We start from the raw sequence: 14,099 nt of genomic DNA, 5'->3' as shown, positions 1-14,099 counted from the left end.
CCTGTTTTGCAATGCATTAAACCCCTGAGACAAAGAGAGTAAAAAGTCAACACCACTATGATACCTCAGTTTACCTACATTTAGCTGCTGGGTTTAAAGATTTTAGAAGTAGTATTGAGTACAGCAGCTGTCAACATTAGGACAAGTTAAAACTGATTTTAGCTGCTTTAAATGCTCTTCTGACTAATTAAACTGTAAAATGTTTGAGATAATGAAACTACTATAGAGTGAAAAAAGTCAAACCACTGTGTCTTTCATTCAAAGTGCATTTTAAATTGGATCAAGTGAAAATTTATGTTTTCTGGTTTTACCCGGGTTTATTCAATTTGCCCTAAAGCAAACCACACCCCACCCACACAGGAAGAATTAAAATCATTACTTTTTCTCAAAGTATTTTTACTTTAAACTAGCATTTACAAATACTATCTATGTGCTCTTCAGTTTTCATATAATGTGAGTTTGATTACCATCTTGTATGACATTTATAGGCAAAATAAAAGATAGTTTACCTTATTATTGAAAATAAAATATTGTTACGGCGACGCGGTGGCAGAGTGCCTCAAAGCAAGAAGGTCGCTGGTTCAAGCCTCGGCAAGGTCAGTTGGCATTTCTGTGTTGAGTTTGCATGTTCTCCCCGTGTTCGTGTGGGTTCCTCCGGGTGCTCCGGTTTCCCCCACAGTCCAAAGACATGCAGGTGATTTGGGTATGCTAAAATTGACCATAGTGTATGAGTGTGTGTAAATGTGTGTATGGATTTTTCCCAGAGATGGGTTGCGGCTGGAAGGGCATCCACTGCATTAAAAATATACTGGATACGTTGGCGGTTCATTCCGCTGTGGCTACCCCGGACTAATAAAGGGACTAAACTGAAAAGAAAATAAATGAAAATAATGTTACAGTTGAAATCCGAATTATTTTACCTCCTTTAAATTTTTTTCTCTTTAAATGACAATATTTTTTCTTATGGAGAAAGATTATTTCAGCCAGATTAAAAGCCAGATTAAAAGCAGCTTTCATTTTTTAAAAGCCATTTAAAGGTCAAAACCTCATTATGGAATATAAAGTAACATTATAGGTATTTATTTCAGTTTAGTGCATGGTACAATTTTACTTGGATTTTGATATTAAGTCAAATCAAATTAAATCAGTCTTTTTTGTTTTGTTTACCAGATTCACCTATACCGCATGTCTTTGGACTTTGGAGGAAACTGGGGCACCCGGAGGAAACCCATACAAACAAAAATGAGAACATGCAAACTCCACACAGAAATGGCAACTAACCCAGTGGGGACTCGAACGAGTTAACTTGTTGCTAACCACTGAGCCACTGTATATATATATATATATATATATATATATATATATATATATATATATATATATATTTTTTTTTTTTTTTTTTTTTTTATTGGGGTTCATGGCCACAGTGGAATGAACTGCCAACTTATCCTGCATGTGTTTACACAATGGTTGCCCTTCTAGCTGCAACCTAGTACTAGGAATATGGTGAACCAAATTGATTCAATTAATTCATGATTTATATATAAACAACATTTTACCTTTGAGTGAATGTAGTTTTTCCAATTGGGCAGAATAAATATTTTGATTAATATTAAATTACATTTTTCAGTTTTAACCCAGTTAAAACTACAATTTGAGGGAAATTTATAAATTTAGCTGTATAAAATTACAGTTTTTTAAAAGTTGATTCAGAGTTTTTTTTTCAGTTTATACTACTATAGGGGTGACAGGGTGGCTCAGTGGTTAGCACTGTCGCCTCACAGCAAGAAGGTTGCTGCTTTGAGTCCCGGCTGTATCAGTTAGCATTTTTCTGTGTGGAGTTTGCATATTCTCGCTGTGTTGGAGTGGGTTTCTTCTGTGCTCCAGTTTCCCCTACAGTCCAAAGACATGATGTGGAATAGGGGAATTGAATCAACTAAATTGGCCTTAGTGTATGAGTGTGTGAATGAGTGTGTATAGATGTTTCCTAGTTCTGGGTTGCGGCTGGAAGGTCATCCGCTGAGTAAAATATATGCTGGATAACTGGCGGTTCATTCTGCTGTGGCAACTCCTGATGCATAAAGAAACTAAGCTAAAAGAAAATGAATGAATGAATGAATGAATGAATGAATGAATGAATGAATGTACTACTATAATTTATGTATTTATATAATTGTTATCCAAAGGGATCTTTCATTGAGATATCAATTATTCAGTTTTTGTCAGTACAACACATTTTTAAAACAGTAGTTAGTCATCAGTAATTATTTGTTTAGATTCTACTGTTAGAAACTAGCATTGAATAATAGCATATTAGAAATTATTTATTACATATCTGTACCATATTCTCTTCTTTGTTCTTCATTTATGACATACTAGTTTTTAGATAGTAAAACTAGTACTATCTCATGAAAATGTAATGTCTGAGTTTTAGTATATAATGAATAAGAACTATGAATTACTATTATCTTTTAAAAATGTATTAGACGGCTAAAAATAATTGTAGCATGGCATTAAATGCTATCATCTTTATAGATTAAATGTTACATTGCATGCCATACACATGCTAAATGTCAGAAAAGGTGAGATACGACTTGAAAAACCACAGATACTTTTGTGGAAGACAGTGCAGTACAATCATTGTGTTGTGCGTGGGTGTGTGTGCGACTGTGTTCCTACTCTTCCTCATTTGGTCTGAACTGTAGAACAGAGAGTTTCACTTCATTACTGTACTCTCTGATGTGAGAGCTGGCACACAAATCCATCTACATATCAATATTGAATAGGCTATTTTATTATTATTTTCTCATATGAGGGATGTTGTCTCTATAGAAAAGAGCTAAGCTTCATGCATAAATGAAAAAGGAAACAAAATATTTTAGTGGTATTAATTAGTCTTGAGATATGAAAAAAAAACATGTTAAATAAAGTTGCTATAGCACGAGCAGTGTTGGTGTAATATTATGATGCACTTTAAATGTTATGTGGTAAAGTTATGTAAGGTAAAGTAAAGTATGCATACTGCAGATTTCTGCAAATTTGATACAATTGGGGCCCAAAATATGAAATAAACCTTGAGATGGATTTCAAAGTTTTTTTTTTTACTTAATGTTTTAATGTAAATACACTACTTTTTTTGTATGTATGATTATATAATGCAGTATCTCGACAACCATTACATTAGATCCTACAGTAGGTCCTGAAGAGAAACCTAAACTGAAAAAAATCAATGATAAAATAATCTAATGATTTTGTTCAGATAGAAATAAAATGTAATAACTACAAAAAATAAAATGGTGTAACTTTTTTTTTTTGATGATCTAGTCAACAATAAAAGTGGGATTCATGGCCTCCGCTTGGACTTCTCTTTGTAATAGTGAACCATTATACTTCCTTTCCTATTTTTTGTGTTAATGAAACACTTTCTGTTTTACTTCCTTTGTCTGGTGTTGATATGCTGAAAATTTGCTTCATTTGTAGGTTCTATAAAAAACAAAAACAAATCTATGACAACAATCTATGAGTAATTGGTAATGTAGTATGATTAGTGTCATTTATTAGCAAAGGTTGTGTACTGTTGTTACATGCTATTGCATTACAGTAAATGTGAAGTGTGAATTGTTAGAGACCAGAGCACTGAGTGCTGTAAAACGCAATGAAACATGTTTAGTGACACCGTTTGACCTTTTTTGTGTGCTTGTTACAGTAAATGTCGGTTGGAAGAAATTCAAGCAGTTCTGATAACCTCTTCTTCCTCCAGCTATCATCTGTCTTTCCCTCTCACCACTTCCCTCTTTTCTTTTCTTTTCTTTTCTTTTCTTTTCTTTTCTTTTCTTTTCTTTACTTTTCTTTTCTTTTCTTTTCTTTTCTCGTTTGATTTCTTATGTCTTTACATTACGTCTGCACCCCTCATTTTTCTTTCTTCTTCATTTTCGACACCAGATGGCGTACGTGCTCTTTGTTATCTCAAACTACAGCATATTTCTGGCTTTGGTAGTAAGATCCATAGAAACACACCGTGTATGTTAGTTTTTAAAGTGAAATGCGTATCAAATGCTAGTAATGTGCACTTTAAAGTTTAGAAATAAACCTTGAACATAAAACTGGTGAACAAATGTAACTTATAGGTCTACTATATATGTTTATGGAAAATAAATCAGCAAACTAATTGTGACCTTATTAAAACTATAGTTTTTAATGATTAACAACTTCTTGCTGATAAATGAGTAAACCCTGGTTGTTTGAAGGTTATTGGCAACGTGTAAATATTTAAAATGGCATTTAATTAGTATTTTTGTGCTGCAGTATGTTCATCAAAAATTCTAAAGACGCTTATTATATAAATTATTGTTATACTGGATGATGTTTCAATGGGTGTCTACTATAAACTGTGGTGAAATGTACAGCAATCAATCATGTTTGCTTGAAAAGAGGACACATTCTTACATATTACATATAAAAGTGTGACACTTTTATTATTTTAATGCTTGAAAACATCCTTTTCATCGTATAACCATGTTAAATTTCTATTCTAAAGCTGTGATTCTCAACCCAATTTGTTAAAACAATTAAGCAAATATAGAAGATGTATATTTTACATACAATAACCACAAAACCATTTGCATATTGCAGACAACAATGGTTTATCTGAAACAGCCATTAAATTGAGGAATCTCTGCTCACCAAATTATTCAGTCTAGAGTAAACGCCCACTAACAGATGTTGACAAACACTCAGTTAGAAGTACTTCCATGTTTTTTTTTTTAGGAGAAAAGGGGTTGGACATTATGATCCACACAGAGCATGAAAGTGAAAGTTCAGAAAGAGGAGGGATCCAGTTATGTTTCAACACTTCACATCATGATTGCTTTCTGGTATGTGTTTTTCTCTATCTGTTGCAGTTTATCAAGCAAAATGTTCCATTGATTATCTATCTGTCTGTCTGTCTGTCTGTCTATCTATCCTTGTTTTCGATAATGAAGTTGCTTCCTGCTGATGTTTCTTCTTTCTGTCCAGTGTGATTTCCCTTTTCTTTCCCCTGTGTGGGTCAGTGCCATTGTCTGGATGGATTCAGTCCCCTGGACATCCACTAGGTTATGAACCTTATTCCAATATGACTTGGAAAGAGTGTGCTCCGGCTGGACACAGAATCACACTCACTCTCACACATGTAGACCTGGAGGAAAGCTTTAACTGTGAGGATGACGCCTTGAAGGTGTGTGTGTTAGAAAAAGTTTTTTTTTTTTTCTTCACACATGGTTTGTACGTAGGTGTTATAAACTTTTTAAATACGCAGTTTTATGTGAAAGTGTTGTAAAAATAAATGTACGCACTGTGAAAAAAAGTGTTTTGCACTTTTCCAGATTACAATTTTTCTCAATTGCTTATGCTCAATTCTCGATTGAATTTTTTTGTTCTTCAAAACAGTAAGTTTAGATGCTCATTGTTCCCTTCAGAGTGGCATTTCTTATTGATTTAAGCAACTTGCAAATGTCTTGGCACATGTCTGCAAACAGTAAGTACAGTTGTCTGTAGATTGGACAAAAACCAATTGCATAAGCCTTGTTAATCAAAACTGATGAAGCCATTCTCATTTAAACTCTTAATCATGTGTCAATATGTAAGCCATCACAGTCAAAACTGTTTATTCAATTATCAAACATTTGTATACGCACATGTTAACACCCCAAATATTTGATATTGATATTGTAATGTCTATTGTAATGCCTATAATGGTAAATGATCTCTAGTTGAAATAAAATTTGCTTTATCTATTTAACCAATCAGGTTTGGTAGCATACAGTGCATCCAGAAAGTATTCATATCGCCTCACTTTTTCTACATTTTTTCCTTATTCCAAAATGGATTAAATTAATTTATTTACTGAATTCTACACACAATACCCCATAATGACAATGTGAAAAAGGATTTTTTGAAATTGTTGCAATTACATGTACATAAGTATTCACAGTCTTTGCCGTAAAGCTCTAAATTGAGCTAATGTACATTCTGTTTCCACTGATCATTCTTGAGATGTTTCAGCAGCTTAATTGAAGTTCACCTGTGGTAAATTCAGTTGATTGGACATGATTTGAAAAGGCACACACCTGTCTATATAAGGTTCCAGGATTGATAGTGCATGTCAAAGCACAAACCAAGCATGAAGACAAAGGAATTGTCTGTAGACCTCCGAGACAGGATTGTCTCGTGGCACAAGGCTGGGGAAGGTTACAGAGAAATTTCTGCTGTTCTAAAAGTTCCAATGTGAACAATCTTCTGTAAGTAGAAGATGTTTGGAACTACCAGGACTCTTCCTAGAGCTGGCCGGCCATCTAAGCTGAGTGATTGGGGGAGAAGGGCCTTGGTCAGGGAGGTGATCAATAACCCGATGATCACTCAGTCTGAGCTCCTGCATTTTTCTGTGGAGAGAGATCCATCTGTGCAGCAATCCACCAATCAGGCCTGTATGGTAGAGTGGCCAGACAGAAGCCACTCCTTAAGTGAAAGACACATAGAAGCCCGCATGGAATTTACCAAAAGGCATCTGAAGGACTCTCAGACCATAAGAAACAAAATTCTCTGGTCTGATAGAGTAAATGCCAGGCGTTACATTAGGAAAAACAAGGCATCGTTCATCACCAGGCTAATACCATCCCTACAGAGAAGCATGGTGGTGGCAGCATCATGCTGTGGGGATGTTTTTCAGCAGCAGGAACTAGAAGACTAGTCAGGATAGAGGGAAAGAGGAATGCAGCAATGTACAGAGACATCCTGAATGAAAACCTGTTTCAGAGTGCTCTTGACCTCAGACTGGGGCGACGGTTCTTCTTCCAGCAGGACAGTGACCCAAAGCACACCGCCAAAATATTAGTAGAGTGGCTTGACAACAACTCTATGTCCTTGAGTGGCCCAGTCAGAAATCAGACCTAAATCCTATTGAACACCTCTGGAGAGATCTGAAAATGGCTGTACACCGTTGCTTACTATCCAACCTGATAGAGCTTGAGGAGTACTGCAAAGAGGAATGGGCCAAACCCAAAAGACTTGAGGCTGTAATTGATGCCAAATGTGCATCAATAAAGTATTGAGCAAAGGCTGTAAATACTTCAGTACATGTGATTTTTTTAGTTTTTTGATTTATAATAAATTTGCAATTTTTTTTTGACATTGTTATTATGGGGTATTGTGTGTAGAATTTTAAGGAAATAAATTAATTGAATCCATTTTGGAATAAGGCTGTAATACATTAAAAAAATGTAGAAAAAGTGAAGCGCTATGACTACTTTCCAGATGCACTGTATGCAGGGCCGGCGCGACCTAGGTGGCCGCTTAGGGCGGCAGAATTGAGAGGGCGGCGTCCGCGACACCTCCCTCACCACCCGCGTCCTGATTTATATCCGCGCCTAGGGCGGCAGGATAGAGAGGGCGGCGTCCGCAACACCACATTCACCAGCCGCGTCCTCAGTTATATCTGCAATCTAATTTATCCTCAGTTACCCCCCCATCCATAACCCATATATATATATATATATATATATATATATATATATATATATATATATATATATATATATATATATATATTTATATATATATATATATATATTTATATATATATATATATATATATATATATATATATATATATATATATATATATATATATATATATATGTCCGATGCGGTGGCGCAGTAGGTAGTGCTGTTGCCTCACAGCAAGAAGGTCTCTGGTTCGAGCCTCGGCTGGGTCAGTTGACATTTCTGTGTGGAGTTTGCATGTTCTGCCTACGTTTACGTGGGATTTCCTCCGGGTGGTCCGGTTTCCCCCACAAGTCCAGAGACATGCTCAGGCAAAATTGTGATGGGTTGCGGCTGGAAGGGCATCTGCTGTGTAAAACTTATGCTGAATATGTGGCCGGTTCATTCCGCTGTGGCAACCCCAGATTAATAAAGCGACTAAGGTGAAAAGAAAATGAATGAATATATACTGTAGATAGATAGATAGATAGATAGATAGATAGATAGATAGTTAGATAGATTGTTAGATTGATAAATAGATAAAAGCTTTTTCAACTTGTCAAAAAACTTAGTTTATGCATTATATAATTTAAAATAATAGATTATTATTTTAAGACATTATTAATAATATTGTGCATGCAATACAAATATAAGTTTTTGTTACTTTAATTCAACAGATTGTAGTCCTTCCCTCAAAACCGTCTACCTTTCTATCTCATTTTCATATAGGTGTTTAAAATACTGTGGTGGCTTTTTTTTTTGACAATTATGGAATTTAAAAACTAAAAAACTCAAATCATTTAATTGCTGTTTATCCAGGTATTTTCAGATGAGGAGCTTCTTGTTAATCTGTGTGCACGCATGAACATGAAGGAGCTGCAGACATCTGTCAACCCTTTCCTTCACTCCTCCTCTGGCGGTTGTCTCTCTGTTTCATTTCTCTCTGACTACTCAAACCCGGAGAGACACACTGGATTTCGAGGCTTTTACACTATTCGGGGTTAGTAAAAGATGATGAGTCATTCACTGACTAAAGGGAAGAAAAAGTTGTAGGATTGTGAGTCAATGAGTATGTTTACATGTACACCAATAGTCCAATTTTAATATGATTAAAACAATTCTCTGATGAGTCTACTATGTAAACAGCGATATTTGATAAATCCGATTACAGACACAATTGAACTAAACAGAAATCGAATTAAGACATGTAGAGTATGCCGATTTTAGTCGCATTACTGAAGTGCAGTACAGACAAGTAAACACTGCAATCAAAATTATTGTTATTATAAGTCCCATGTTAGACTTTCGCCACATTTTGCAACAGGATAGTCTACACACACACACAGCTGTTTGGCACTATTCTCTGCACCCATCGAGAATGAATTTTCATTTTCATACTTGCATCCAATATCTTGTTTGTCGCAGAGGACATGAATAATATGTTCCTGAATGAAAGTGAAAGTGCCAAACTGCAGTTAAAGTCCACAAATTAAAAATTAAGCACTCAAAATTACATGAAACTGGAGGAAATGTGCATAGCATGGTGATGCAATGACGTTAATCAAATTATATGCAATAACATGTAAAACAGGATCATGAAAGGAACATTCAAAAAGCAACTCATGTAAACGCCTTAACAATATTATTGTCTTACTCAGATAAGTCAAATAGTTTGATTAGGCTACTGATGTCCATGTAAACGTAGTCAATGTAAATGCTATTCTATCTTAAGCTCAAATCCTACTGTGTTGTAGATGTTGATGAGTGTCAGGACCCTGAGAACGAGTGCACTCAACTCTGCAACAACTACATTGGAGGTTATCGTTGTTTTTGCAGACCAGGTTACTTTATGGACTCTAATAATCACACCTGCCAAGGTAATAAACATTGCGTTTGGGTGCAGTTTTGAGACGTTTATTTTTACCATGGCTGTCAAGTTAAATGGGTTGATTTAGTGCCAATATCATTCATTCATTCATTTTTCTTGTCGGCTTAGTCCCTTTATTTATCCGGGGTCGCCACAGCGGAATGAACCGGCAACTTATCCAGCAAGTTTTTACGCAGATAATGCCCTTCCAGCCGCAACCTATCTCTGGGAAACATCCACACACACGTTCACACACACACACACTCATACACTACGGACAATTTAGCCTACCCAATTCACCTGTACCGCATGTCTTTGGACTGTGGGGGAAACCGGAGCACCCGGAGGAAACCCACGAGAAGGCAGGGAGAACATGCAAACTCCACACAGAAAAGCCAACTGAGCCGAGGTTCGAACCAGCGACCTTCTTTCCTGTAAGGCGACAGCACTACCTACTGCGCCACTGCCTCGCCCTAGTGCAAATATATTATGCAAGAAATTGTCACAAAATTAAAAAAATTTCAAATGTAAAAAAATTTTAATTCCATGTCATATGCAAAATACATAATTGTACTACAAATAGCATTAATGAACCACAATGGAAATGTGTAGGGGACTTGTGAAAGCAGAATTGTCAGATATCTAAGACATCAGAGAGGTCAAAGTTCTTGATTATCTCTGACTTTATCGCTGACTCTAAACAGGAAGTGGCTGGGTTCGTCACTTTTTGGAGTCCCCCGGAACATTTCTGTTAAGGCCTGCGCTATTTGCATGCACTTGTGTTGTCAAACTGTTGAAGATGTTTTTCTCAGTTTGTAGTTTAATATTAGCATTTAGCATTTCTGTTAGCATTTAGTTTCTTAACTTGCAGCCCATTTGAGCTCACTTGGCCACCACAGTACACCAAAAGCAATCTGGAGGAGATTTAAATGTGCTAAGCCATCAGCACAGCAACAAAACTAAAGCAGAATTCACCCCATTGAATATTCCATTATACCTTTAATAATATTTGCTTTTCTGTGGGTATATAAAAATGTAAACACCAAGGGCCAATATCTTTGATATTGCTTTCAGAATGATTTGTTTTGGCTGATTAAAGATAAAGGGCTTTTTTCCAGCAAATTCTGATAAATGTAGTTAGTTACCCAGCATGCCATGTAGTTAATTTTGGTAATACTTTAATAAAAGAGACAGATTCTTACTCTTAACTTGCTTATTAGCAAGCCTGTTATTAATACTGCATAATGGATGCTTATTAGTACTTATAAATGACATATTATAGGTGACACGGTGGCTCAGTGATTAGCACTGTCACCTCACAGCAATAAGGTCGCTGTCCCAGCTGGGTCAGTTGGCATTTCTGTGTGGAGTATGCATGTTCTCCCCGTATTGGCGTGGGTTTGTGCTCCGGTTAGTGCTCCGGTTTCCCCCACAGTCCAAAGACATATAAGGGATAATAGTATAAGTGAATTGAATTAACACTTTATTGGCCTAAAGTGTATGAGTGTGTGTGTGTATATGAGTGTGTATGGATGTTTCCCAGAACTGAGTTGCAGCTGGAAGAGCATCCGCTGTGTAAAATATATGCTTGATAAGTTGGCGGTTCATTCCACTGTGGCAACCCCTGATAAATAAAGGGACTAAGCCGAAGGAAAATTAATGAATGAATGAAAATACATATACTGCAGCATCATATTCTGCATCTCTATCCAATACTTAAACTTGCCACAAAACAAGTAACAGTAATAAGCTACAAATTAGGAGTCTATTAAAGCAAAAGATGTAGTTATTGTTTGATTGAAAGCGAGAACTGAACTTTAAAACAATTGGTATTTTCATTTCTTATTGACAGCCGTAATGCATAATCCATAATCCTGACACCAGTGACACTGTTCTCTCTCTGTATGTCAGTTAGCTGTAGTAAAAATTACACAGGCTCTTTAGAAGGTGAGCTGAAGTCGCCACACTGGCCCAGTCCATATCCAGAAAACTCTGTGTGCTCTTACATACTGGCTGTAGAAGAAGGCCTGCAGTTTGAGCTGACGTTCACAGGGACGTTTGACGTGGAAAAGGCAGACAATGGACGGTGCATTGACTCATTAACCGTAGGTAACATGTAAAGTCTTGTCTCTTTCTCTTTGTATTTCGCCTCAATGACCTGTTCTCTCTTTCTCTATGCATTCCTTCTAGATAAAACCTCTCATTGGTGAAGCTAAAACATATTGTGGAAAAGATCTTCCTTCTTCCTTTCTCACAAGGTCTGAGAGTGTTGAGATTACTTTTAGGACTGACCATAAAGGAACAAACCGAGGGTTTCGCCTTAGTTATAAAACTAAAGGTTTGTTTTTCCTATCATTAAAACTAAACACTTCATATGCTGCATAAAAAGGATTGGTGGGACTACAGTATATATAAGAATGTTCCATTAATAATAAACTAATTTCATTGGTCCACTCATCTCAACTTATTTATTATTATTATTATTTATTTATTTATATTTATGTATAACCAGCGTTTATTTAGATGTTATGGTGGTGATTATTTCCTACCTTACAGAGATGAAATGTATTGGACCTGTGACGCCAACATCTAGTTTGTTGCCACAGCTTCATGAATATCCCACATATGGCAAAGTTACAGTGACATGTGACAAAGGACATGTATTAATAGTAAGTATTTCAGTATTTCAAACATTTCGGACTTAATGATTTTAAATTCAGTTTGCTGGAGAGCCATAGCTGAATTTTATGGATTTGTTGAGGTTCATTGTGTTTTAAAAAGTGTGTTTTAGATAACTTGAATTTGTAATAGAATTAACATTATTATTGCTGTATTAGAAAAGTCCCAGTTTGTTATGAGTTTATTTAAGTCAGTGTTCTATGTTACTGAGTTAAGTATTGTTTACACTAAATCAATAACGTGACACATGGACATCCTGTAGAATTAAACCAATCAGGTTATAACTTCAGAACATCTGAAGTGTATTTTAGTTTCTGTGGCTAATGCTTAATCAGCGATCCGTGGGTGTGACATTTGAGACTGAAACTAGATGATAGCCTTTAGCATGTAGTTTAAGAGTCAAATCTTTAATAATCACTGCAAGTCACACTTTGTTTCACAGAGTGAATTAGCTGAGGTTAAGAACCTGTATGAATCCACATGCCAGAAAAATGGACAGTGGAGTCCGGTTATCCCCTGTGAACGTAAGAAAATGTTTTAAAACCTTTTCTTTAAAAAATTTATTTCTGTTTTCTGCCCTCTTTCTGTGATTCCTAGAATTCCTTATATATGACTTCACAATATTAAAAAACAACACTTTTCTTGTTTCCTCCTCAGCTGTAGATTGTGGTGTTCCAGAACATTTTGAATTATTGGAGCTCTCAGAAAATGATCCTCAAACAACTTTTATGAAACAAATCAGTCTCAAGTGCAAATCTAAATTTTATCAACTGGATACAAATGGTGAGACTTGTATGGTTTATGTGAATTACAGTAATTCTAAACAAACAAATATGTAATTCTGCATCCTTGTCTTTTATCATTGTTTTAATTCTATTTTATTGTTTTCCTTTCATTAGCTATTTTTACATGCAACGCCGAAGGTAACTGGGTGTCTGAGAATGGTGACATTTTAACAAAAGATTTTCCTAAATGTGAACCAGGTAGTCGTTTATCCTGAATGTACCTATAAACCCAAATATATTTGGAGATGTTTTGTATGTTTCTCTCTTCCTTAATATCTCTCTTTCTCTATCTTTTAGTATGTGGAATGAACACAGAGGACTCTTTTGGTGGAAGAGTCTTTGGCGGGAAGCGAGCACAACCAGGACAGATTCCATGGCAGCTCTTACATAAGTTCAACCCTAGAGGTGGTGCATCTCTGATCAGTGATTACTGGGCTCTGACAGCTGCTCATGTAGTGGATGGATATGAAAGCAAAACCATGAGTTGGTTAGGGGGAATAACTGATGGTCTGGACGAAAAACAAGTCGCTATGGTGACTGAAAAAATAATCATTCATCCAAAATATAATAAAGTTGGGCTTGAATTGGGAAAAAACCAAACAAACTTTGATAATGACATTGCTCTGATGAAAATGTCTGCCAGGGTGCCTCTAGGTACAAACATCAGGCCGGTGTGCTTGCCAAACAAAAGAGACGAAGCTGTGATGGAGGGCACAGTCTCAGGTTTTGGAGGACTAGAAAGAAAGAATTTGAGTCGATATCTGCTTTATGGTCCAGTCCAGATATATCCACTTGTTGAATGTAAATCGGGAGGTTCAAAAGTCACCAATAACATGATCTGTGCTGGAGGAGACAGAGTAGACAGTTGTAAAGGTGACAGTGGAGGTCCTTTGTTTTTCCCTCCTCTGGGAAATGGGTCCCCAGACCAGCCTTATCGTCTTACAGGCATAGTATCCTGGGGTCCTCCTAATTGTGGAGATGAAAGCTTTAAAGGTTACTATACGAAAGTCCAAAACTACCTGGACTGGATTAAACAAACCATGGAAATTAACTAACATCAGCATGCTAAAATATTTTTTCACCTACACAAATGTTTATTGCATCACGAAGTAAAGTTTCTCTTTGGAATATCCAATTGTGTAATATACATTTTATGCATCTGCACCTTTCAAAATTAATTCAATATTTTGAAATGTAAATGTGTCAGTGTTTTATACTCATCAATAAATCCATTTTTAAATGTAATAAAA

The 14,099-nt window shown here is 36.0% G+C and overlaps 1 protein-coding gene across 5 annotated transcripts in view; it reads left to right on the top strand.

Moving 5' to 3' along the window:
• The window catches only part of c1s.1 (complement component 1, s subcomponent .1), a 35,772-nt gene extending 21,673 nt beyond the window's left edge, over positions 1-14,099 (top strand). For 2 of the 5 annotated variants that reach the window (XM_087286308.1, XM_087286307.1), the window contains exons 2-12: positions 4,768-4,874; positions 5,017-5,215; positions 8,338-8,518; positions 9,273-9,395; positions 11,297-11,490; positions 11,576-11,723; positions 11,942-12,054; positions 12,507-12,588; positions 12,722-12,847; positions 12,964-13,047; positions 13,147-14,099. In XM_087286308.1, coding sequence (XP_087142434.1) covers positions 4,804-4,874; positions 5,017-5,215; positions 8,338-8,518; positions 9,273-9,395; positions 11,297-11,490; positions 11,576-11,723; positions 11,942-12,054; positions 12,507-12,588; positions 12,722-12,847; positions 12,964-13,047; positions 13,147-13,904 — 2,079 coding nt within the window. In that variant the 5' untranslated portion in view covers positions 4,768-4,803 and the 3' untranslated portion in view covers positions 13,905-14,099. 5 annotated transcript variants of the gene reach the window in all.

The sequence above is a fragment of the Danio rerio genome, chromosome 16, assembly GCF_052040795.2.
Source record: "Danio rerio strain M-AB ecotype USA chromosome 16, GRCz13ab, whole genome shotgun sequence".
NCBI lineage: Eukaryota > Metazoa > Chordata > Actinopteri > Cypriniformes > Danionidae > Danio > Danio rerio.
This window is presented reverse-complemented; position numbering and strand designations above follow the sequence as displayed.